At 39.3% G+C, this 26,269-nt stretch overlaps 1 protein-coding gene across 2 annotated transcripts in view; it reads left to right on the plus strand.

The window, feature by feature from the left end:
• SLC49A4 (solute carrier family 49 member 4) overlaps positions 1-26,269 on the plus strand; it is a 66,968-nt gene that overhangs the window by 31,604 nt on the left and 9,095 nt on the right. For both annotated transcript variants that reach the window (XM_048310029.1, XM_048310030.1), the window contains exons 3-7: positions 2,352-2,614; positions 8,093-8,222; positions 13,941-14,049; positions 14,680-14,747; positions 19,665-19,792. In XM_048310029.1, the coding sequence (XP_048165986.1) occupies positions 2,352-2,614; positions 8,093-8,222; positions 13,941-14,049; positions 14,680-14,747; positions 19,665-19,792 (698 nt within the window). The remainder of the gene's footprint in view (positions 1-2,351; positions 2,615-8,092; positions 8,223-13,940; positions 14,050-14,679; positions 14,748-19,664; positions 19,793-26,269) is intronic.

Here is a 26,269-nt window from a genome sequence, read left to right on the forward strand (position 1 = left end):
AGGCAAAACTGGTTCATCCTTTGGAAAAAAGAAGCCAACAAACCCAAAACAACAAAGACAGAAAGGTAATATAGAATTAAAATTCTGGATTAAGGTGCTACTTTCTCCCTTGGGATCTGCAAAGTAAAATTAACATTTGGTGCTCCCTCGAGTACAGAGATTGGTTATAGAGCTTTATTCAGATGATGGAGTTTGATAGACATAATCTAAATCTGAAGTACGTGGTAAGAGTATGTGTGTGTAATTTTCACAATATATAAATTCGGTGGTTTGTTCAGGGTATTTTTACAAAACTTTTCTTCTATCAGATGAAGTGCCTACATGACTACAGCTGCTGCAGAACTGTTGTACTTTTTTCTGATTTTAGTGGGTTTTATTTGCTGTTAGGATGACTACAGAGGAGGCATATTTGAATTAAAACAATAATATCATAGTGGTGTCAGTGAACAGAAGTGGCAGTGTGGCGCCTAAAGCTATAGAGGTTATTTTGTGGTGACACAGTTTTCCAAACATACAATAACAAGAACACAATTTAAACATTAAATTCACTCTGGAGCAAGAGGAGATACTAAAATAAAATCTTTATCTGTTACAGTAGTTACCTCACTTGCTACTGAAATGCAGTTGTTTCTTGGGCTGTGCCATAGCTCTGCAAATACTCTGGAACATTTTAGGAGATGTTTGAGAATAACTTACTGTAGTGAGATAAGTAGAATGAAAATCCCAAAGTGCACAAGGATACCTTGGTTTGTCCCGAGTACACCATAGAGTAACCATAGGGGATTGATGTAATGTGTCCTCCAGAAAACTATACCAGAGCATAGTTTATATAGTGGTTTTTATTTATTTAAAGCTATTTCATTTTGGTTTAGTATGTGTGGCAGTTTAACAAGCATTAAAAAGGCCTGACCATGCCTTGGTGTGATGTCCATCTGAAGCACATCATCGACACCAGTAATGAAATCTGTCCTTTCTATGTGAGCATAAAAAAAAACCCTCAAAAAAACCCCAAAACATTGAATTGCTTTCCCAGCTCAGAAAGTGTTTCCTGTATGTGATATATAATAGTGCTTTTTTTTCCTGTGTATTTTTTGTAAATTTTGTTTAAAAATTTAATTTCTAATCCACTGAGAACTGGTAGCATCTATTCCTTTCTATTGCAGTCTACTTAATTCGATAAAGAGTCTGTAGGCATTTCTTTTGCATATTTCATTCCTTTGTGTGCTTTAAAAAACTGCCTGCTATACTGTATGTTATTCAGCCATTTGTGGCTTGAAACAGTGCCTAAATGCTGGCTTATGTTTCCCCATTTTCAGGCCATAGCTTCTTATGTCTCACAACTCAAGTCTTGCAGCAATAACACTGAATTCCTGCTATGCTATGGTTAGAAAAACATCACCCATTTGAAAATATCATCTGCCATCACTTTGTTGCGAACGAATAGATTTACTTTGGAGGGTTGCAATATCTCATTTGACTCTCTAGCTGTTTTTTAGACATGAAGTTTTTGTATAAATTCCAAAAATAGTTTTGCCTTCCATGGCTGATTGCTTTTTGGAAAAGTCAAAGTAGAAAGTTTCTGACTGAATTCCACGTGTAGGAGAGCCTTCAAAAAGTCCTTTCTGTATTTGTTCATTGTACTAATATTAAGCCAAACTTTGCAGAGACTTCACTGCTTGGAAGTACTATCTCTGTTCTGTCACCAGCCTTATCTGTTAAATCCCAATGAGTGTGAAAAACGAGAAAAATCTGGGTTTACTTGGCTGTTTTAGCAGAATGTTGAGAATGGCCAGATTGCTGGAGAAGACGACTCTCTTGGAAACCCTAACAGCCCGGCCTTCTCATCTGTAGGCACATAGAGCTCATCTGAGTGTGTAAATAAAAATAAATAATGCAGTGAAAAAATATGCAGAGTATTTTGCTGAAGTGTTTCAATTTTGGATCTGCCAAAACGAATTTAAATCTTCTGTTGGGATTTACGCAAGCGAGGGGTCAGGTTTACAGTGTTTGTAATTTAAAGCTTTTCTGCTACTACACCTTTGCTACTTTTATATCCTGTCATAATACCTTTTTGCTGCAAAGAAAGTCCATTTTATTCCCTTTTCTGCTTTGAAGAGAACATTTGCTTCTCTATTTATATGAGGTAATGAGATCAGAGTAGCTCCAGATTCTTTGAATCAATCTAATTGGGCTTCTTTCAGTGTATAGAATATCCCTTCTTTTGCACGGGACTTTCATTTCTTTGTGCAGTAGCTCCATCTCCAGCACTCGATATCTCACATGCCTTTTTAATTAACAAAACCCAGCAAGGAATTCTCATCCAAATGGCCGTGGTCTGTTCTCTCTTTCAGGCTGATTCACGGAGGGCAGCTGTTAAATGGCTTGGCGGGGCCCACGGTGATGAACGCGGCTCCGTTCCTGTCCACGACGTGGTTTTCCCCGGACGAGCGCGCCACGGCCACGGCCATCGCCTCGCTGCTCAACTACCTGGGCTCTGCTGGTGCCTTCCTGGTGGGGCCTCTGGTGGTGCCACCTCCCAATGGCACCGCTCACCTGGTGTCACAGAGCAACACCCAGCACATCAAGGACCGCATCGAGGCTGTGCTCTATGCAGGTGTGGGTCAACCACAACGCTTGAAAACGTAGAAAATGTGCACACTTTCGTGTGTGGTTGGTGCTTGAGAACCACTACCCTCTAGTGGCTGGTTTGCACAGGAACTAGTCTCTGGCTGAGGGAAAATAATTAAGTCAGGAGGCTTAATTTTTTTCCTTTTGTGTAGGAAAGGTTTTAAAATGGCCTTTTGTACAGACTGACTCCAAAGGAAGTAATTCAATTGTTTGTATTGGCTGATCTGGGGAGAAATGTCTTTTTACAGTTTCTCTGAGCTTCCAGACTGGTTTTTTGCTTATTGAATTTTCATTAAAAATATGTTTTCATGACAAGTTGGGTTTCTTCTACTGTTTCTGTAAGGATGGAAATCCAATAGTCTTTTAGCATTAAATTATTTTCTGCATTAACTGAGCCTTAATTTATGACATGCACGTGCCTTTCAAATGTGATTAGATTATTAGTATTTAAGAATCTAACATTGAAATTAAAACACAATAGGTTTTGTTTTTAACTAAAACGACATCATTTTTACTGGTGAGCAATTTCAATGAAGTGACAATCGTTTAGTGGAAAAAATCACTGATATAAAATTCACCTGATAAAACTTGGATTTTATGTCCTTGCTCTTTTTATTGCAGTGGCTTCTATGCCTTTTCCTGTCACTTAGAAGAATTAGCAGCAACCTTTAAGGAAACAGATTTGGTTAAGTGGTTCAAGTGTCTACATTCTGATTTTTAGTGGATATAAAGTGGTACAGTATTAAGAGTTGCACATCTGATAGGGTTTTTCCTCTCTTATAATTGCATCATCTGAAATTCAGCCAGGAGTTAGTCCTAAGTGTTCCAGAAGTCCTAAGGTATATACATTGTGTAGTTTATATGGAGGTTTAAGGGACTGAGTTAGCTGTTTGTGATCATTTATTCCTGGACATTATTCTTACGGAAATTTGTCAAGTTAATATTCCTGTTGGGTGAGGGCCACTTTAATGTTTGTTTTAAAGAAAGTGTAATAAGAATTTGAATCGTGACTTCAGCAAGTATTTCTGAGTAACCTACTTTTTACTGGACTCAGATGGAACAACAAGAAAATTCAAGTTTAGCCTTTTTCACAAGTAAATGTGGTGTTAGGCTCTGAAAATCTTGTGGCAGATGAAAATGGCTAGTGTGAAAGAAGGAAAAATGAAAGCAAGCTCCTTTTGTGCTCAGGAGCAGTAGATAAGGGGAGGAGAACCCTAGCAATCAGAGAAGTGCTTTAGCTCTCCCTCTGCAGGTTTTCCATGGAGAGGGAAGAATTCATCTGCCTAAGGAACTACCGTGTTGTGCTTGAAACCACTGGTTTGAGTCTGGTAGCGCTAGAAATGTTGCTTTGAGCAGCGCATTAGATTCACATTCTCTTCGATTCTCTTTTGGGAGGTTTTCCTAGGCATTTTCCTCAGAAACAGGGATGGATTTTGCCATCAAGGTTCAGGTCTTGCCTGCCCCATGTCTCAGCATGGCTCTTTCTACCTTTCTGAGCTGGCAAGGGTGTGGGAACACCCTTGTAGACCTGTTTGGGATCACTGGTCCCAACAAGAGATGATCCTACAGCAGCTCTTCAGCTTCCTAGGAATTGTGTTTTGTGGGGCATCTGTATTTCTCACTTAATATTTGAAAGTGCTTTGAATAGAGGTGGTTTCTTTGTGCTTGTGTCCTATGGGATGTGTCTTTTCAGGAGCTGCAGCCCCTGTAGCTGTTCAGACAATGACAGAGTGCTGCTTTGTGAACATTGCTGGCCTGCAGTGAATCACAGAGATGATGGAAAACCTCCAACTGGTTTAAAATTGCAAAGAACTGTCAGAGAGGAGTTTGCTTTGAATCCTTCATGGGATTTGTTCTGTCTCACCTCAGCCCTGTTTCGCTGGAGAGCTGAAGGCACAAGGTCCCTGCTGGCAGCTTCCCTGTCCTCTCTTGTGTTGCATGGGCTCCAGAGGTGGAAGGATGGCTGCCTCGTGGTGGGTGATAGTGAACAAACAGCTCTGTTCACCTGTGGGACAAAAAATACCTGGTAGGTGTGGTAGGGGGTAGTATTTGTCCCCTTAAACAGCTGGGCAGAAAACTAGGCTCAAATTGACTTCACAGATTAGTAGCAAAGGTTTTGCAGAATTTAGAAGAACAAGGAGCTGGACCCAAATGTCCCACTTCCCCACTTCTTCAGCGAGTGTGGTCAGGTTTGGTATGGGTTCTCTTTTCAGATACTACAGGAAAGTCAGTTTCACAGGGTAAGTACTCTGCATTTCTAATGAGCTTGTTGCTTTTGTGTGAGGTAACGTTAAATAAGCAGCCACCAAAAGTTAGATGATGTCTTTTAAAAGACAGTAATAATGTGAATTGTTAACTTGGGATCAGTAGTGCGCCACGAGTGTGCAAATTTTCCAAGGACTTAAGCTCAGACTGATTATGAAGCAATTGCTTATAAACCCATTCTGAAATTGCTCTGTTAACTCCAGTCTCTTCTGTGTTTTAATAAATTGCTGTTCCTTTATCTCAGACTAAGAGCTCAGCTGAATTGCCACAGCCTCTTTCTGTGTCATCTGTGTCGCTGCACATTCTGGTTCACAGCTTAAATAGTACAGATATAGCAAATCAGGAGTGAATTGTATTACCTGAATTGTGTAAGGAAGCATGAATTATTCTGGACTGCAGCCAGAGCTTTTAGCCTTGTGCTTTCTTACATATCAATGTAAAACCATTATTTGTTAAAAAAAAAAAGTTTGTGTGTGTGTAAGGGGCCCTCATATCCCCTGGAATGTTCCCACAGAACGAGGTGGGGAGAAGGGTTTCTGAGAGTGGGTAGGTTTTTGTGCTATGAGTAGCCTGTGTGAAGGAAAAATACTTTGCATCAAGGAGGCTTGTGGCTCTGTAAACCTCTTTTTTTTTTTTTTTTTTTTCTGGTCTGTTTGGGGTTTGCACAAGCATCAGATGCCTGCTTCCTAGGCTAAGATGCAGGCATCTCTCACGTCACAAGTCACTGTTGTGTGGTACCCAGCTTTCCTGTGAAGCATTCTAGCTTCACTCCTCCACAAGAGATACATGTACATGTCTGTGTCTCTGCGCAGTAATTTATGACTTTCCCCATTCCAAGTGCTTTGCTCTGTTTGAGCATATCTGGTGCCCTGTTGAGAAGCCGGTAGCTCCTGAAGAAGAGCTTCTTTCTTATGACTACAGCTCCCTTGCTCTCAGCATGGACTTATTTCTTGCCTTCTCGATTTTGCTTGCTTTTACTCACTACTTACATGCCCAGGAAAAGTTTTAGATTGTATTCCTCTTCCTCTAGTCTGGTAAAGTAAATGATGGAGATAAGGGTGTGGGTTTCCTATTGAGGAAGGATTTCAGTGTGTAAGAAACCAGATGTGTTTGGCAGTACCTGGACTTTTGATAGAGGTGTAAGTATTGTGTACAAAGCTAAGATGGCACTAAAAATTCATATTCTTCACCAGAGGGAAATGCTTTTGTTTCCAGAGTGAATTCTGCACTTTTCTTTTGTGCATGAGAGCAGAGCTACGTAGGCAAATTTGTTAGCCTGCAAAGTATAACACTGGGAAACATTAAAGAGTTGCAAGAAGGTACTACAAGGACAGCATGCTGAACTTAATAATTAAAAAACAAAAAAAGAGGGTTACTATACTGCTCCTACTACAGCAATTTGAATGGCAGAAATCTTGAGGCAGTTCATAGATGAGGCTCCAGATGGGCATCTCTTATGAGATATTTCTGTGACTTAAAATTATCGATGTGGTTTACATTCTTCAGAAAAAAACCCTGGCCTTTCCCCTTACAGCATTGCAGTATAACAATGTTAAATAATGAATACCTTGGACAAAAATTTATGGGTTTGTGTGACCACATTCTTGATTGGCTTTACCTGTCTGCAATCTTAAATCTTCCTTCAATATATGATTAAATGTGTGTATTCATGTACGTATGTATACCTATAAACCTATATGTAGACTAGAGGCAGGAGGGGGGATAAACAGCTTTTACTAAAGAGCTGCATCATCCTGTAGTGACAGAGCATCTCATCTCTTTCTTAGGCCTGGGACGATCAGTTACAGCCAGTTCTTTATTCACTGCTCATGGTCTCCAAAACCATGTGCACAAAGATAGAAATTAATCTATTTTCTGGAGAGCAGAGGAGTGAGAAGGTCTAGTTAAAGTGCCCTTGGCCCTCAAAACATTCAGTTACACCACAGCAGGAGAAGAGACACCACATAATTCAAAATGAATCCTTTGGTATTTGATCATGAAAAATGGCATTGTCCTGATATGCCTTTTTTCCCATATGCCGAATAGAAGCATTCATTTCCCTTCCCCATCTCCAGCTGATCCATTTAGACTCTGAGTGTTATTTACTTTTCAGTTTCCTGAATTTATTTTCTTCTAGTTTAGCAGAAAACCTGGCAAAGTGCCATGTTCATATTGATTTATTAAAAAAGAGAAGAAAAAAAGAAAATTAAGGCAATTGAGTATCTAGCTCTGTTGGAATTTATTTGTGGTGTCAGTGAACACTTCTTTGTTATAAGATCACAAGTTCTTTTAAGATAACACACTTCAGCTATACATTTTTCTCCTTAGCAGAAAAGAATCTTGTTTTCAAAGGGGATAGGAGAAATACTGGGATTGAGGACTGTGGAGAACATGATATACATTGTAAAAGGCCTGTAAAACAAATTAATTAGACTGGCTGTGGGTAGAATTGTTTCTCTTCAGAATGTCTGCTCATGGGACTTACTGTTTTCTGTGAAGTGCTCATCACTTTTCAAGCTCAAGTCCAAACTTCTGCTATGAAATTTTTCAAAGGTTTGAAATACCTGCTGCTAAACAAGCAGAGCATCCGCAAACAGCTGTATTCTTTCTTTTTTCCCCCTTTTACCTGTAGTTTTTCTATTCATCAGCCATGGCTGCTTCTGCACTTTGCTCTTTATATTCTGTTGCCATGTAGTACTGTTTGTGTTGGAACTGCTGCCTTGCTTGACCTTTTGTTTGCCTTCATCATCTTGCACAATGAATAATTGTTATTCCATGTCCTGGGGCTTCCCCAGTCCCATCTGTTTAAAGTCTCTAGCATGCTGTTACCTGCACTGAGTTACTTCCATCACAAGGAAACGTGGCCAAATCCTCATATTGCAGTTCTCTCTGAAGAGAAAAAGCAAAAGCTTTCCTTTTTCTTCACTGAGTTCCCTGTGTGTGAGCCTGGTTCTCTGCAGCACCGATCACTGGAATGGACTTCCAGTCTCATTGATTCCCCATCTCAATTTGAAATCTTGTTTGCAGAAGGAGAAAGAAATTTCTCCTTCAAGTTACGGAATTCTGCTGTCAGGAGCAGTCAAGCACTTGTGGTGGGATTTATGTCTTGGAGGCTGGCTGATAACAGCACTGCAGTGAAATAAGTCTTTCAATGCTAACATCTGTTCTTGGTTTTGTTTTTCTTTGCCCTCTTGTTTAGAATTTGGAATGGTTTCCCTGATATTTTCCGCAGCGTTGGCCTACTTCCCCTCACGCCCTCCATTCCCCCCCAGCGTGGCTGCAGCAAGCCAGCGGCTCAGCTACAGGAGAAGTTTTTGCAGACTCTTAAGGTAGGACCTCATTGGGTTTCCACTTCAAAGCAGATCAGTGCCTAAGTAAATAAAAACAAGTGTGCTTTAATCTTCTCATTGAGCAAACAAGTTGGTTTGTAGTGCTTTTAAACAAAATAAAATTAAATATTAATGTCAAGACATAAAAGGATGCTAACTGCTAAAGAGCAGACATTAAATTTTAAACCACTGTGTGTATCTCCAGACTTCATGCCAGTCCTTCAGCACCAGCAGTGCTTTAGTCCTCCTGTTAGCATGGCTTTTCTTATGCAATGCTTCTGTTACATCAGGTTATACAAGATTGTTGAAAGTGAGCTGTGAGAAAACAGTGAAAACACTGGGCAAAAGTAACTTATAACTTGCTTTTTTTCTGTGCTTATTATATTGGAATGAATTTGAGGTTTACTTGCCTTTGAAGGATTATTCAACTGCTTTCATTCAGCCATGGAAGAAATGAATGAACTATTTAAAACTATTATATGATCTATTAAATCTCATTAATTGTACGTTAAAATATGAAGTGGGAATAGGAGAAATGTCTCCAGATGTGTTTCTGGATAGGCTCAAAGGTGAGCTAGCTTCCTTTGAATTTTTAGGTAAAAAAAAATAAAGGTTATAAAGAAAGTGACAGTATTGCAGCTTCTCCCACTTGGGTTCTTTTGGTAAGACACAGCCCCACATCCCCCCAGTGTTTGTACAGCATCTTTTGTAATGGAAATATGATCTCAGAGGAGCAGCTAAAGCAGCTGAAATACTAATGGTGAATAATTGTGAAGGCCCATGCCTTGTACATGATACTGCAGAGAGGAACTTTCTGGGGCAGAGAAGAGCTGCTCCCTGGTACGGAATATGACTGACTTCACTGGGAAGCTTCTACTCTTGCTGTAATTGTTTGTTGAGTGATGTAGTGATAGGAGCTGAATCTGCATATAAAGGGCTGCTTGAAGCTTGATAATTGTGGAGCTTTAGACGTTTAGTTACTACAGACCTATTGTGGGCTGTACTTTCAATAAGTGTGTTTAGAGGCAGTGGAAACAACTCATCCCTTGTTGTCACTGGGTTTTCTTTTCTTTTGTTTTCAGAGGCTTTCTTTTTTCGTTTGGGGGAGTAATTAGTTGGCAGGATGCTTAATCCTGTGTGTTCATCCTGGAGCAGCCTGGCACTCAGGAGGTGTGAGTACAGCTGGGTGTAGTGGTGCTGGTACAGCTGGTGTTAGTCAGCAAAGTGACCTCTTCAGGGTACTAAAAAACAGCAGTTCCCTTAAGGACACTTAGCACACACAATAATGCTGTTCTGCACCCAAGCTGATGTGCAGTTAGACCCTGCCTGAGGGCTGTGTTGTAAAAATGTTGCTGTTGAACAGAAATCCAAACAGCAAGTGTCTCCGCAGGTGAAATATAAAATTTCATTTGACAGTGCTCCATTTGGGAGTTTTATAACCATTAGATTCCATGTTCAAAGTCTTGTAAACAGTGGACCTGAGATACCGGTAAGGTCAGGATGTAAACAGCAAAGCTGGCTTACTGTTAACAATAATCAATTAAACTTCAGAAAACAAACTTGACTCTTAAATAATAATTTACAGTGTCTGCGAGAATCATGAGGGTTTTTTTAAAATGTGGATAGGTAGGTAATTATATCTCTCTTCCCTCTGGTCTTTATGCATTCTTCCGTGCTACCCTTTATCAAAGGCACTTCTTCATTCCTCTGTACATGAAACAATCAACAGTTCATCATTAAACCCACTTATCTTGTGGAGCCATTCAGTAACAATCTGTCATGCAAGGGAGTTTTATAAAAGAAAATGGTGTCTGCCATGCTTCAAGAGAAATCCATCATCTGGTTCATTAGGTTTCTAAGCTCTCTTGCCTGCCTAATCTAGGCTTCATCTTGGCTCAGAGAGCCTTTCTTTTGACTTAGTGGTATAGACTGAAGGTAACCAGGAGATGACTACCAGGAAATCATGATTTCCCTTTATTGTAGACTTACCTTCTGATGTAAGAGCTGTGTTAAGGCATTTAGGATGTGTGTGAGCTGGTGGCTGACCCAGCCGTGCACCAGATACACTCATGAGAATTGAGATGTTCATCATTTCCCTGTCTTCTCCCCCAGGCTGCAGTTTTATTACTTCAAAATAAAGCAACATAGCATAACTTGACCATTGAAGTCACTGACCTTTTTTCCTTGGACACCAAAGGGATCTATCACATCCTTGCAACTCCCACACTCCTTCATGCCTTCAGGTCCTTGGGCAGTCATCTACATGAGCTGCTTCTTGCAGAGTTATTATACCATCAACAGAGGTCAGCCATCCCCTGTAGGCCCTTTTTGGGGGATTTTCTTAGGAACTTGATTCTTCCTTCTGATTTGGAGGGTTCCTCCTTCTGACAGATTGTAACAATTAGTTGATGTCTGATTATCTCCTGATACCAACTCTCTCAGCCTACAGTGGGAGATGACAGATTGGTCATGGTTTGGGAGCTAAGCCCAAATCTTTTAACAGTCTATCACACACTGTGACAAGTGTAGTTTGAATTTCCATAATAAAAAGTGTAGTGCCCTATCTCAGTTTCTTGGGTGAAGCAAATATGAGTTCTTTTTGTTTCCCCAGTTCAGAATATTCCACAAACTTCAATGGAAAAAAACCCTTAATGCAAGTAAACAGTGGGTAAGTCTTAAAACCTGCATTAAAAAAACTTGTTGTGATTTTTGTTTTGAAGTAATAAGATACTTTTATCCAGTTATTTGGCTTTTATATTTTCTAGGGACTGTGTATGCAATTTTGAAATTTTGTATCTGGGGTTTTATGCTTCATTATTGCTTTAATGACACTTTCATCAACATCACCATCAGTAATGGAAGCTGCTCAGAATGTGCCTGATGTTAACAGGCACTGTCAAAGTTACTCTGAAAATGATGACTGACTTTGATGGGGCTCCCCTCTGAACCAGCCTGTCTTACAGATTCTAGTGGCGTTAGGTTTCTGAAAAAAATTGAAGAAAAAATCAATTCATATTCCAGCAGAATGGTTTAACAGAGAGGCTAATGCTGATATCCTGTCATTGCTGGTAGGATGGAAAACAGTGTGGGTTCAACAGCTGATGGTGTGACAGACAGCACATTTTTCTACTTTCAGTGGAGCAATTGCAAAATTGCAAAAGCTGTGTACAAGTGACTGGAGCCGTGAAATGTGGAGCTGCTACTGAAGATGTGTGTTTCAAATGGCTTTAGCCAGCACAAGATACTGCTGGGCAAGGGGGCAGAATGATGCCTGGTGATCAGTGTTTCTGTCACTGCCAGGCTCCCTTTCTCCTGGTTACCTTCTTTGTTCTGGGCTAGGCAGGGGAGCAGCCTCTGTGTTGGTTTGAAAGACAGGTATCTGCTAAGGAAGTCAGGAGCCTCCCTTGGAATGGAAAATGTAATCCCCTTCCCTCTGAATTACTGTAATTTTGAAATTAAGGGGCTTTCAGGCAATTTTATGAGAAACAGGAATAACAGTTCTTTACTAGTGTATATATATAACAAGGCAATAATACAGAAATATTGGCTTAACTTGACAGAGTCAGGATACAGGCTGACACTCTGTCGGGCAGGGTGGTGGCAGCAGTCTGATTAAATGGTGGCTGCCGTCCTCTTTGAAGTGGTTCTGTCGAAGTGGTGATCCTGTAGAAAGGTCTGGTCCTCCTCTGAAGGTCCAGTGGTGGTTATGTAGCTCGTCCTCTGGGAATCCAGTAGGTAAGGGCTGACTGTGGTGTTCCAAACCTCAGATTATATCCAGGTAGGAATGCTCCCCCTGGGCAGAACATCTCACATTGGGATGATGTAATTTTATGAGTCATGCAGTGAGGCTGGATGGCCCATTAAAAGAAGATATCCCCCAGAGGGAGTTACCAGGGATGTGTCACAGAGGAGATAAAGAATCCTGCCCCACCTGGTTTCAACAGATGGTGATAGAATATATACTTTCGGTTACATCTTATATTGTAACCTAAGGCACTCTGTCCCTGGAGACGGCCATCATGCAGATCTGTTAATCTGGTATTGGTACTAGGAGTTGGATGTGGCACAGAGCAGCTATCCCACATCACAGTCTGTCTTGCTGCTTGAGTTACAGAAAACATACACCACAGGAAATTCTGGTCAAGTAAATGACAAAGTTCTCCCTCAGAAGTAGGTCTTTAATGAAGCTGAGGTCCAGGTTGCCAAAGATTTTGAATATTCAGCAAGTGTTATTTCAGAACACGGCATTCAGACTTGTTCCCTCTTAGCAATCTACAATATGGCCCTATTGTGTCCATGCAAAATTCCTTTTTATTTTGTTCTACAGATGTTGAATTGGCTTTCATATTGATAGTATTAAATAGCATGCCAAGGTGATACAAGATAGACTCGGATAAGACTATGGCATTCTTAAAGGAAAAACAGTTGTCAGGAAGACAGTAGCATTCAGAGAAATATAACCAAGGTATAGAAGAGCTGAAAGTTTGAGAGTTGTTTTTCTTTGCATTAAAAAATAAATCTGACACAAATGGTATTGGAAGCAAAGGATATGTTCATGTGATGGAAATGTGTTATTCAAGAAGAGGATGTGTGAAAAAGAACACTGCAAAAAGCACTGGCTGGTGTGTTGTGTGTGGAGCATCTAAGGGAGTAAACCAGCGTAAGCTGCAAATTTAGGAGTGTTTCGGAGAGTAATTGAATCTCTCTCTCCTTCTTGGCTTTTGTACCTGTGTGCTATCAAATTGCCACTGCATGCCAAGGAACTGGTACTGATCAAGATCAGTTTTTTGTAAATCGTTTGGGACTGGAGGGAGCCACGTTTGGGGTTACACAGATATCCCATGGGATACTTGACCTTGGAATCACCTTAAAATCTCTTCACTTTAAAATATCACTGTTTCAGATTCCAAAGTATATTTTCTTTCCAATTTGAAATGTTTTTAAGGAAAACTTGGATGTCTCTTAGCAAGGATTTCACATTTGTTTTCAGTTATGGTGAGTGGGGGAAGTTGTTGGTTAAATTCCTGTTTAGCTCTATACATTGAAGAAGATGATAAAGCTTTGACTGTTTCACATTCATTGACTACTTAAGGTTGAATAACTTTTATTGAGGGGGAAAAGCAAACATGTTGACTATTTAGAATAGAGTATTATATCTGCATATGATTTTTGCCAGTTCAAGTTGTCAAAATTTTCCACTCTTGCAACTGTACCTGTCTCATTTCCAGAGCTTTCCTTGTTTTTCATCAAAATAAAGAGAAGTAAAACAGGTTTGGGTTTTTCTTTATTTTTTAAGTACACTTCAAGAGGGATGAATCTCTGATTTTTTTTTTGAAATAAGCTTTTCATCTTTTAAATTAGTGCTTATTATTGCTAACACACACTTAGGCTAAGTAGGTTGCCCATGCCAATGCATGGAAGAATTGCTTGCAGAAATGAGAAACATGAGCCCAGCATGTTACAGAAATCTTTGAACTTTGTGGAGAGATTGGCTTTTTCTATTAGCACAGTGCTTAGGCAGTAACATACCAGCTACTAGAAATTCAGTGACATGGCTGGATACCTTTCTTGTTTTCCCTGGCTCACTCCTCCTTCAGACCTTTGCTGTTTTTCTTGATGGGCAGAATATAGATTCTAGGGTGTGATTTACTCTCCTGGCTATTCTCGGTGCAATTTTTAATATAAGCTGAGCCTAATGGCAATGTTTTATCTTCACAGCAATTTCCGATTCTTGATGATTGCTTTAGCTTACGCGATACCACTGGGTGTTTTCTCAGGCTGGTCTGGTGTTCTGGATTTGATATTAACACCCATTCATGTAAGCCAAGTAAGTATCTCCCGACTGATAATCAGCAGCTATTTTGTAAGTGGCATGTTTTTATTTTGCACTAGCATGCAGTTTTATCAGATTTTTATGTTTAACATGCTATTAATACATATAGACCACTTTACTCCCTGAAATTTGAAACAAAATGAACTGCAGCTTTGGCATCCAAACTCTCACAATTCTTCCTGCTGACTCTCTATTAATGGTGAGTCTTTTCAGAACTGTACATACCTTTTGACAAGAAGGAAGAAGTAGGTAAACAAATGAGAGTATTGTTGGCCGCTGCATCTCTAGTGAAAGAAAATAATGTATGCCTGGTGGAAAAGATGAAGTGGGGAGAAGATAATTTCTAAGCTTTTGATAGAGTATTATAAAAAAACAGAGGACATTACTCAGATTCCATAAAGAGAGGTCACATTTAGGGCACAGACTACTTAGTCATACTTTCTTGTAGTGAATTTATTTCCTTTTCTAGAAAAAGCCTTGCAGTTCAGATTATTGTAGAGAGCTGTTGTTAGCAGTTTGGAGCTCCTGCACAACATTTGTTTTGAAAGTAGTATCATCTTATTTTCTCAGCTTTAACACATTTCTCTATGTTTTGTTTTGTTTTTTGTTTTTTTTTCCTATCAGGTGGATGCAGGCTGGATTGGATTTTGGTCTATAGTTGGAGGTTGTGTTGTTGGCATAGCAATGGCAAGGTAGGAATAATTACAGGTCCTTCTCCATTTCTTCAACTGTGATTGTCATTTAGTTTATCCTTTTAAGAACAGAACTTGTTTTCTCTCATCTTCCAGAAACCTGAAATGGAAAATTCATTTTGGGATTATAATCTGTTTCTAGTAAAGCAATAATTTGTACCATGTTAGTGGTTGCTGGGGATTGAGAACTCCACATGCATATACCCGAATTTGGAAGTCAGACTGTTATTCCTGACAGTGGCATCCTGTATGCTGCTTTTAAAGATGGCTCTGGTGAATTCAGCTGCCTGATATGAGGGAGAACCTCATTGCAGCACATTCAGAAAGCATTGAAGAAATTATTGTCTGTCTCCTTTGATCAACACTTTTGGGCATATTGATTCCCAAAGGGATATAGGGAATGTAGCACAGGCAGCCTACCCACAATAACATTGTTCTTCCACAGAGAAATCAGTCTGGGCCCATTTTGGGCAGGTTGCTGGATTCCTGCATAACCTAATTCTGCTGTCTCCTATGGGCTACAGTATGGGTGTACCTATGCTTTTATAAATCCAGACACAGCCCTCTCTGGTCATCGTGAATGCCAATGACACGGAGAGTGGAACAGCAAGGAATTGATTGCCCTTCCAAAAGGCTGCTGCTTATTCTTCATTGAGGTCCTCTTTAGGAAAAGGGATGGTGGGAGGGTAGAAAAGTCTTTTAGGAGGTACCTGAGCAGTGAGTTTATCATGTGATTAAAACCAATCACATATTCCCCTTGCTTTGGGATATCTGGGCATTGTCCTGGCTTCTCTGTGTCCAATCTTTGAACTCCAGTTTCTGCAATGAGTTCAGCGCATGCGCAGATATCTGTAGTTGTTGCATCGTTGTGGCGTTGTGGATGGAGAGAGTGATCTTTTTAGGACAGAAACCAAACCCTCTTTTTTTCACTTGCTGTGCTTCCATCAGAGTACACAATGCATAAAGAAATGTGATGTTTCACATGCTGACATTTTGCAGGCTGCCTAGCAACTGCAACAGGGAGAGGAAAAAACTCCTGACCTAGGGAAAAGAAACAAGCGCTTCTCTCCCATCCACTCCAGATGCAGGCCAAAGGACTTCATCTAGCCAAACAAAGTTCATGCCCTGATTTCCTCTAAAAAGAGTTGCTTTTGATTAGCCAAGCTCAGATACAATGTTTTCTCTGTAAGAGAATAGATGTTTAAAGCAACTGCTGTAAATGACACAGATGCCATAGGTTGCATGTTGAGGCAGGTAGAGTGCCAGTTTAATCTTTCCCATCATTAATTAATCTGTAGTATATTTGCAGCATTTCAATAGTAGAGCTTAGAAGCTCACCTAACTTTGTTAGGAGAGAATCTGCAGACTCTATGTCAACATGCAATTCTCAGTCTTTATGGTAGATTAATTTATTTAATATATTGCCTGGGTTAAGTTTCAGGAAATGCTGGCAGTCCCTTTAACTTAACTACTTCAAAATTGATTTCAAACCTTGTAGAATACCTGTATTTTGTAGCATTTAATAAATTTTAAAAATACCAACAGTCTGTCTTCAAATACGTCTTTCTAACTTGGGTGATGCACAGTTCAGATGGGAGGGTTTGCGTACAGAAAGGGAGGGAGGAGGTGATTTGTCACTTCTGATGGATGACTCTCCCTCCTAGGCCTATTCAGCATTTATCTGTGTAGGGTTGAATCAATGACGAGTCTGACTGTAATCTGCTGAATGTTGTAATTAGGAAAATTAAGTAATGATTCTTGTCAAAGCTGACAAGTTGATATATTTCAGTGTCAGAACTGTGATTTGCCAAGCAGGCAGCTCTCTCCCTTAACCACCTCTCAAGAAGCTGTTAGTTTTGGGGTGGGGTTTTTTTTCCTTTTTTTTTTTTTTTTTTTTTGCTAATTTGTCAAAGCAAAATTGGTTCAGTTTAGGAATTTGCTCCTTCCATTTTTGTCAATGCAGATTCTATAATTAAGAATTTTTAACAACCTGAGCCTTGCCTTGGAGCATTAGGTCCTGTACATCACAGTAGGTGTTAAATCATCTGTATTTAAGATAATGCCCAGTTTGGAAATTTGTATATCTATCTCATTTTCAAAATGGTGCAAGTTTTCCTCAGCATTATACATAAATCCTTCTACTCTCCACCCACTGCTGTCCTGATAGCCATGAACTTACATGTTTAGCTAATGTGTTTGATGCATTTTTATAATTGAAAAGCCAGGCCTATTTTGGGCAGCTGGTAGGTGCTGTACCCATTGCTGGCAGCTTTCAAATGCTACTAGTTTGAAGAAAAGCAGTGTCAAAGAGCAGCATTCATATTGCTAATGGAATATGGTGCATGGAAACATAATTTTATTCCCTTTTCTCAGATTTTTTTTTTATTTTTTTCCCCACATTTGCCAAGGATCATAGATATTTCTAAGGTTTTGTCCTCTGCAGCTCAGTTTCAGTTCCTGTTTCTAACCTGCAGTATAGTCAAAATGCTGAAACTTTATGGCATGGTGATAATTTCCTTAGCAACAGGCAGTGTTGTCAGCAGTGCAGGTTTGTGATTTTAACTGTAGGATACAGCCTGGGGCTGGATCTGCTGGGAGGCTGGAGACTGTTACCAGCAGTAGGCTCAGAGGTCTGTGTCTGGCAAAATATGCACCTTCTCTCCTGTTGTGCCTACAGTTTTAGCAGCTGCAGACAATCCCTTACATGCTAGATGATGAAGAAGGATTTAAACAGAGCAAAGGTTTGAAGTCAAATGCTGGGCCTGAGGATAAAAGTAATTTCTCATATTTTTTGATTGAAACAAGTATTCTGAAGAGTAGACTAGATTTACACTCTTCTTTATTCCTGTAACCAGACAAGAAAGAGAGGTCCTTCAATTACCAAGTTCAGGCTAGGTTGCTATGTCATTTTTTTGCCATTATTTCTATTGCTGGCTGAATCCAGTAGCTGCATAAACCTTTACCTTTGGGGTACATTTGACCCTTTTGGAATTCTATGATATCTGAGAGCACTTTGGAACATACTGCTGCCCAAACTGGGATCTTTGTGTCAAAAAGAGTTGCAGCTGCTTGGTAGGTATTTTCTCCACTTAGCTGTTATGAATGGCTTAGATGCGTATCATGCTCTAATCCTCACATATTCCTTGTGGTGGTATAGAGACAGAATCCCCTAGAGATCACCCCCAGACCTATTGTCTGTGAATGTCCCTTCAAGAAGGCTGGTACTTCTCACACTTGTTTCATTAGACAGGATCCACGTTACTGCCCTTGCCTGTAAGAACAGAGAACAGTGATGTTGTCTGCCAGCAGGCAAAGTGGGAGTCTCTGTGGAATAAGCTGAAAGTTTACACTTTGAGATGCTTCTGCAAAGCTTTTAAAATTGCTGATTTTGACCCTAGTGATCCCAAAGAATAATTAAAGAAACTGGCAAACCAGTGAGGCAATCCTGACTCCTAGATTGGATTGTCAGAAAAAAATCCACCAGTAGCAGCTGACCTCTGGGTATTGGAGATGAATGCATAAGCCACTTGAACACTGCAGTCATAAACTTCTCAGATTATATGCAGCATTGATCTCCCACTACTGCTTATTGAATTACTCACTGCTAAATTCAATGTGGAATTAAAGCATGGGGAGAATCAAAATAAGAGGAAAGAAGCTGGTTGGGGGAGTGGAGAGCATTTGACTGCATTACTCCTACATCTCGTACGGTATATGTGGAAGTTCTCAAAATGTTGGTAGCATTTTCTGTTTTATCAAGTAAGCTATAAGGTATCTGCCTGTAGAGTGCTCTTTGTCAGGGCAGAGAAGGCAGTTAGTTGATGGACAGACAAATTTCATCATGGACCAAACTAGGTGGATTATGCTACCATTAGCCTAATCAAGGTAGGAGGCTGTGGGGGCAGAAGATATGCTTTAGAAATGCATACCTAACCTGTCCCTCCCAAAATCACATCTCCTAAGCAGGAGATTATACAAATTACTCAAGAATAAATGACATTGCCTTTTCTAATATATCTTTTTCAGTAGTTAGGTTAACATCCCCTTTGAAAAGAGTGGTTGCACTGATAATTCTGCCACACAAGCACCGCTCAAAGCATTCTGGCTCCTTGAAAGAAAAAGGAAAAAAAGATGAAAAAAGCAATTGTACCATCAAGTGGTATAAAGATCATAATTCCCTCTATATAACAGCCAGACTGCCCAAGGACTTGTGGGGCTGTCCCTCCCCATGTCTGTCAGCAGTGTCTGTGTAGAAGAGCAGCAGCACCAAGCTTGTGGTTTCTGGAACTTTTCAACCCAAAACAGCCACTGGCAGTGTGACCCCCTGTGTAAAGAGTTCCTTCCTTGCCTAAGCCACCATGAGCTTCATCACCGATGCCTCCAAGGGTTCAGAAGCTGTTCCTTCTCACCTTCAACTAGGCTTTCTTTGGAATTTTTTGGAGATTTTCCATTTCCCACAGGAATGAATCTTGACACTTAACTATGTCTTGAATAAAACGTGGCAACCTCCTCATATGCTAATGGAGCTCTGTGTCTGCCAAGGGAGACTGGCAAACGCTGACTAAACAGCGATGAAAGTAGTGGTGTGATATTGTGTCCAACAAATGCAGAAGAAAAAAAAACTTTCCTCCAAGTGTATTCATTTGATGCCTTGAGAATTACTTGAGAATTGTTCTGGTTTGGTTGTTATTTCATGGCAGCTAAAAAAATCCATGGCTCTTCAGCTTGACAGCTAGAAATATCACCATTCTATAAAAATACCTTTTTTCTATTTCTGAAAATGAGAAAGTACTTTTAAATTGTTTTTATAGTCTCCAGAATGTTTAATGAGAATAAACTGAATTAATTGTCAAGCGTCACATTTAAATAATATGAAAATCAGCATTTGTACTGCTCTGATGTGTGCTTTTATTTTAGATTTGCAGATTTTATCAGGGGCATGCTGAAGTTCATACTGCTGCTGCTTTTATCTGGAGCAACATTAGCATCAACCTGGTTCACTCTCACCTGTCTAACTACTGTCACTCATCTGCCTTTAACCACAGGTATCGACAATGATTTTAATTCCTATTCTTTATAACTGATATTGCAGGCAAGTATTTGAAGTCTTCACTCCACTATCTTATAACCTGGTTTGGTATCTTTAGTAATACAGTAGTTTTACTAAAATGAAAAAAAAAAGTTTAGAAAGTCTATTGAATCTGAAATATCTTCACTGGCTTTGAATAACTTCATAAAAAGATTAAAAACTTAACCCTATAATAAGAACCCCGAATACACATCTAAATTTGATTTGTAACTGAGTGTTTTTCTGTTTTGGGTCCTTTGGAATAACCGAAGTGAGAAATAAATCAAGAAAAATCAGATGAATGAGAGTAGCATTGCATATAAGAAACAGTGACATGTCTGGGAATTTCGGGGTTTGAAACTTACATTAGTTATTGGAACACGTGGTGCATTTCAAACCAAGGTGACCTGTAGTGTTTTCAGCCATCTAAATCTGTCCCTGCACAGTGCTGTCCTCTTTTTCTGCACCTGCATGCAGGTTTAGGGAACTCTTCCAGCCCAAAATTAACTCAGCCTGCGCCTCAAAAAGACAAGGAAAAAAGCTCTTGGCAGGAGTGGGGGAAAAGCTCAGAGGTCTAGTCAGGCTGCCAGCTAGCTGTACCCTTAGTTGAAAGCTAGCACTGCTTAGCTCTTAAAAATTCATCCTTCACTTTATTATCTGCACCAAAGGACTGATCCACCTGTGATTCCAAGACCGTCAACAGAGTAGCAAATTACAGTAAAACCTAAGCCATCAAGATTCAAAAATATATTTATTTAGTAAAGAATTCTATAGATACATTTTAAATATAGTTCTATCTTTGTTACAAGCAACTTATGCATTCTAGGAGAAATGAAGACTTTTTTTGTCCATTTTTAATAAAAGAGTTCGGTGTGGAGAGTAGTATATAGAGTAGTGTTTTACTCAAATTAACTTTGAGTTTCAGTAGGTGTCCTTGGTGCACTGCAAATGTCACAACTATAAACTAAAGTGGGTACAGCAAATTGAAATACATGATCAATTCAGGAGCAACACCATCTGGATGGATAGGTCAAATTTGTGCTTTATCTTGAAATTTCAATGCTTTCAGAAATTCTGCTTAAATAAAACATAATTCAATCAATAAACAAATCAAATTTCATGATGGCTGTTGTCATACTAAATGACTACACTTTTCCATCAAATCTAAAATAAAAACAATAAAAGCTTTTTTCTCGTGCTTGCCTGCTTCATCACTACAAGCCTGCAGTAATGTAAATTTTTACAGTAGCTCTATCCTCTGAATTGATGCAACAAGCCAAACACATAAATGACCCTTCAAGTCTATGCATAAGAATGAAGCAGAGACGTTTCAAGAGGGGAAAGTCATTACGTACATTCGCCAGTGTTTGAAAACAAAACTGATGGAGCTCTCTCTGATTTTATTTTATTGTTTTTTTAGTAAAGAATTTGGCATGCAACATAGGTTCTATAAGAATTCTTATTTGTTTATAGCATTTAGGTGCATTGTGCTGCTTTTTTTTGGAAAGGTGATCCATTGTCAGGACGTAAAAGTAGGTAGGGTATTTGAGGTTTGATATATAGTATCCTAAACTAGCATCCCTTGATTCAAATACAGGGATTGGGTTGTACTTTTCATGCAATTACCGTTTCTCTTAAAACGGATGATTCCTTAGCTTAAGTTGTAATTATATATCAGAGTTTTCTGACAGTGCTGTTCTTATATATGTCACTGTAAATACTGAACCCTTTTCTTTAAAATATAAGCTTGTTTTGAATAGAAGTGCCAGGAATGTGGTGCATTCCTCAAAAAAAAAGGCAATCTAAAGCATCAGAGTCTAATGTGCAGCCAGAAAATAAGATCTCTTTTTTCTTCCGTTTAAATTTCATAGATATGCTGTGGGGGAAGGTTCGTATCAGGCTGTTCTCATTAAAGTTCATATAAAATAGATGTAATGTGCCTGTTCAATTTAATTCCTTGTACACAGAAAAGCAGTGGTATATCTTTATAAAATACACTGCTATGGATGAAAACACACAAGCTATTTAAGCTAATTTATAGGACTTCATGCTAGATTATTCCTCAATGTAATGATGCGACATGATGATGACCTCTGCATTCACAGTAATTGGGAGAAACGGTACATTTGAATTGATTTGGATGAACTTCCTTTTTTTCTTCTCTTTTTAATTAAAAGTTTGAGATGTAGAGTGTATCTGAGTACAAATCTAGGAGGTCAAATGCAGGCTGTGGGCTGGCAGCTTTTGGAAGTGATTAGTGGTAGCTGGTAAAGGTGGAAGTCCCTCTGCATATCAGTGGGCTGGTGTTGATGGTGGACTGCTGAGTAGTTATTCTCTGTGTGTTTTTAGTAGAGCTGGAAGATGTGCAAAACAAAAGCAGACATCATTGTGGGGCTTTCCCTTCACTGATCTTTCTTTACAATTTTTGTTTTATTTCTGTTTCTTTTTTCTTTTCTTTTTTTTTTTTTTTTCCAGAAAAGGTCCATAAACTACTTTGTATTCCAGAGCCACTTTGCAGGCAGCACTGGACACCTGCTGCAAAGCAGGGATTGTTATGTTATTGAAGGCAACAGGTTTTGATGTTGCCAGAAGGTTCATAGGCTCCTCCACTTCCTCCTGTCCTGTGGCAGAGAGCACAAGTGTTGGGCTTGGAAGTGCTACAGAGCCAGTGATGGATCTCAGTCCACACTTTTCAGCCTTACTCAAATCTGAGGCAGAGCAAGCAGGGTTCAACACCGACACGGAAACTTGTGGGTGTGTACATTTGATCTTCCGAAGAGATTTTGTTTTCCCTTCCAACCATGTAGCTCCCATTTTGGGAGGGACTTCCCCCTCCTCTCTTGGCCTGCCTCCAGTGTTGTTCTCTTGAACAAGTCAGGCTTTGCCCTACAAAGCCACAAGCACTGCCATCTTCAGCAATACCTGGAAACTGCTGAAATATCCACACGGTCTGAAGGATTGCTGGTACAGTTAGAAGGGAGCTCTTGCACAGGACAGGACAGTCATTTTGGGGAGGAGACAAGACACTTTATGGGAGCCTTTGTACTGGCCCAGGCATTAAGCAGGCTTCACCACAGAGATGAAGGCTGGTTAGATGACATCAGCTGTATCTCACCTGACAGCTGCTTGATCCATGAATAGTTTGCATCCATAAGCAGGCCCTGATAGTGGTTTCCCCAGGTCAAAAACCAGTCATTTCCTTGAGCATGGGGGTATCGGGTGACATACATGCTCCTCTGCCTGTCTCCCACCTGGGCTCAGAGCAAGCAGTAGATGGATGTGTTTTTATGGAAGCATGAAAAAAGATCAGAGAGTATGGCCAATTATTCACTCTAAAAGAAAGGAAAAAAAAGTCTCCAAATATTTGTTTTTAAAATACAAGCAAACCAAATCCCTCTTTTAATTGGTGTTCTTTGTAGCAGTTTTAGTAATGTCTGGTTTAAATATTGGGGGAGGAAAGGTATTTGAAAAAATGGTCACAGCAAAATGTATTTTCCTCACCTTGTTTGTATAATATTCTCCTAATTCCTTTTAAATAGGCCCAACATAATTTAAAGATATTTCCTACAAAATGTAATTACTTAGAATAGAGACCTTTAATCCAGATATTAAAAATCAATGCCTGCATTTGTGGTTTCTTTTAAATTATACTGTTTAGCATTGTTTGCATTGAGTAATGCCTGCATTGCTTTGTATTTGCATAATATGCTCCATTTTTCCTCCTCCCATGGAGGAAGACCAGTTTTCTGTCATTTGCCGACTTCTTAATGTAACTCCAAAAGATTTTATAAAAAGTGTATTCAGAGTCGAATATAAGAACTTTAACAGCCAGTGTGGGGAGAAAAGAAAGCAGGGCAATAACGATACAGTGCCAGCTACTATATCATCTGTCTAAAACACCTCTCATCAGCTAATCACAGCTCTCCAAAAACCTTGATTCTGGAATTGGTTTATATTTTAAGTGAGCCTGAATTTTATTTTAAGAAATTTTAATTTTAATGTATATTATTTCCATTTCAGTTTCAAAGACAATTTTATGTACACATCACGCATTAAAATAGTTTTCTCCATTGAATTCCCAGTGCAGCTGCTGATCTGTTTCTCTGTGCCAAGTTCATTGTTAGTTTGCTTTGTACTGAACTTCATTATGTGAATTTATGTACAATGGGATACTTCGACCCAAAATAATTGTGTAAGGCATTGTATTGCCAGTTTCAGTATCTTGCCACTTTGTATTGCTGGTAGTATCTCTGGATACAAATACTAGCATTTTCCAAAAATTGATATGCAACACTAGTTGCTCTCAGCTCAGATTGAGTGTTTTCAGCATAGCATATCAAGAATATTCTAATATTTATGAGCACATTTAGCAGAAGTTTGCTTTACAAAATCTTTTCTAGTGCTGCATGGCAGACACTGAATACAGTGGCAACTCCATAAGCTGATGACTATATTTAGGTTAAGCAGCCTACACTTTTATTTTCAGGTCCAACAGATTGGACATTATAAACACATCTGTCTCTCTGTCCTCATCTACAAAGTGCAGTATTGAAAAAGAGAGGTGTTAATTTTGTAATACTGATTAGTTTATTATTTCAGTTTAATTTCTGTACTATAAACAAGATGTGCTTGGTAAGTGTAAGGCAGAGGGACCAAGAGGAGAAAACAGTGGCCTGAAAACATTAACCTGCTTGAGGCTATGGGCAAATCATTACCTCTACTCCTGCTTTTCCCATTCATAAGATGGCAATAATGGCCTTTGTTTTGCTGACAGCTTCTTTGACTTCACAGATAGAAGAGTGCTTAAAGAGGAACTAATTTAGGGGGTTATTTTCTCTTAAAAAACAGTGTTAAATAGTGTACAGTGCTTGAAATTTGGGAGGAGCGTTTCAGGGATGAATATCTGTGAATCTGGGCACTTTAAATATCCATTGATAGCAAACCTCAAATATTGTATAATTTCCAGCCCTCTCCTCTTTCATTTCTTGAGGCTTACTCAGTAATTTTTTCACTTCTTAGTCCTCCAAACTGAATGCTCTGCTTTCAAAGCAAGTTCCACTTGCTTTTCTCATGAGAAGAATGTAGAACAAATCAAATTTGATCAGATTTTTGGTTACTTTCAAAACTCTATCATGAGATAGAAATTTGATCAGTGTGTGCTGGAATGGAAATCCAGGCAATGAAACATATTGATGTTATAAATGTGCACTACAGAGACATCTTTCTTCTATTGTGTTTTCCCATTCCCATAAATGAATTACAGTAAAATTTACTGTCTTACCTTGAGGGAGTCACATTTCTTGTGGCAAAATTAAGGGTGACTTCTTCCATGACTTTTCGTACCATGGCCAGCAGCAAGAGTTAGATTATAGGGAGGTTTCATTCTACTTTACAGGACTTTAGATTTTGGCAGGAGCTAACTTGAATTGTTCAAATTGGTTATGGGGATACTGAAGCACTAAAGTCAACAAAGCCTGCATCCACATGAGGCATTATCCTTTCACTTTGGTGTTTGAGCTACAGTTATAATGGGCAATAACAAAGAATATATTCCATTGTATTTACTCTCCTGTTTTTCTGTATAAAATTTGTGTGAGTTTTGGCTGAGTGTGTCTCAGAAGAGAACTGTTACAAAATGTACAGAGTTCAAGAGATTTTGGCAGAGGACTTTGGAAGGAGATACTGTACCACTTGCCTGCACTTCATACAGCATTTCCTGTGTAAATTTATCTGAAAACTTTTTTTTTTTTTTTTTTTAAGAAATGGTAATATTTCATATTCTTTGTTAAAAATCAGCTAAGATACATGTGCCAATGGTTGATAAGAGCTAGTCACAGCAGTTGAGGTCCTTCCATCAATTTCATTTGGGTTTGGATCAGGCTCTGCAGTTATACATATAGTGATGGTGTAATTTAAGAGTAAATTGCTGAACATGTTGTAGAATGTCCTGGAAAATTCTGGGAAATTGTCTGGATGTCAGAGATACTTGAGTCTCCTTCTGCTGCATTGCAAGCTCATCTGAGGACACCAAGTGAAGGCTGTCATTTAAATCACTTCCCTGTTTGAATTCCTAACTTCCCCCTCACCCCCCTCCCCCCCTCTTTTTTTTTTTTTTTTTTTTTAATTGGTATAAAGCTTTTGCCACAGCTTCTGTCTGGGAAAACAGAAAGTCTTTTCCTGGGATATGGGCATGTATTTTCCATCCAGGAGATGGATAGCAAATACAGGAGATAAGCCAGGCAGGAACCTTCCTTCTTGACATTTTTTCTCCTCTTTGTGCTGAGCCACTGTATCACCATCAGTCCCAAGTCACTACCTTGCTTCATCTAACTGGTAACATCTCTAGAGCTATTATCAAGACACATTTTATTCCTTGCTTCCTTCCTGGTCAGGAGAATGAGTGCTGAGGGAATAGCAAGGGTTAGCTCATACCTCAAGCATGAACATGGCTTGA

This window comes from Corvus hawaiiensis, chromosome 7 (genome assembly GCF_020740725.1).
Source record: "Corvus hawaiiensis isolate bCorHaw1 chromosome 7, bCorHaw1.pri.cur, whole genome shotgun sequence".
Taxonomy (NCBI): Eukaryota; Metazoa; Chordata; class Aves; order Passeriformes; family Corvidae; genus Corvus; species Corvus hawaiiensis.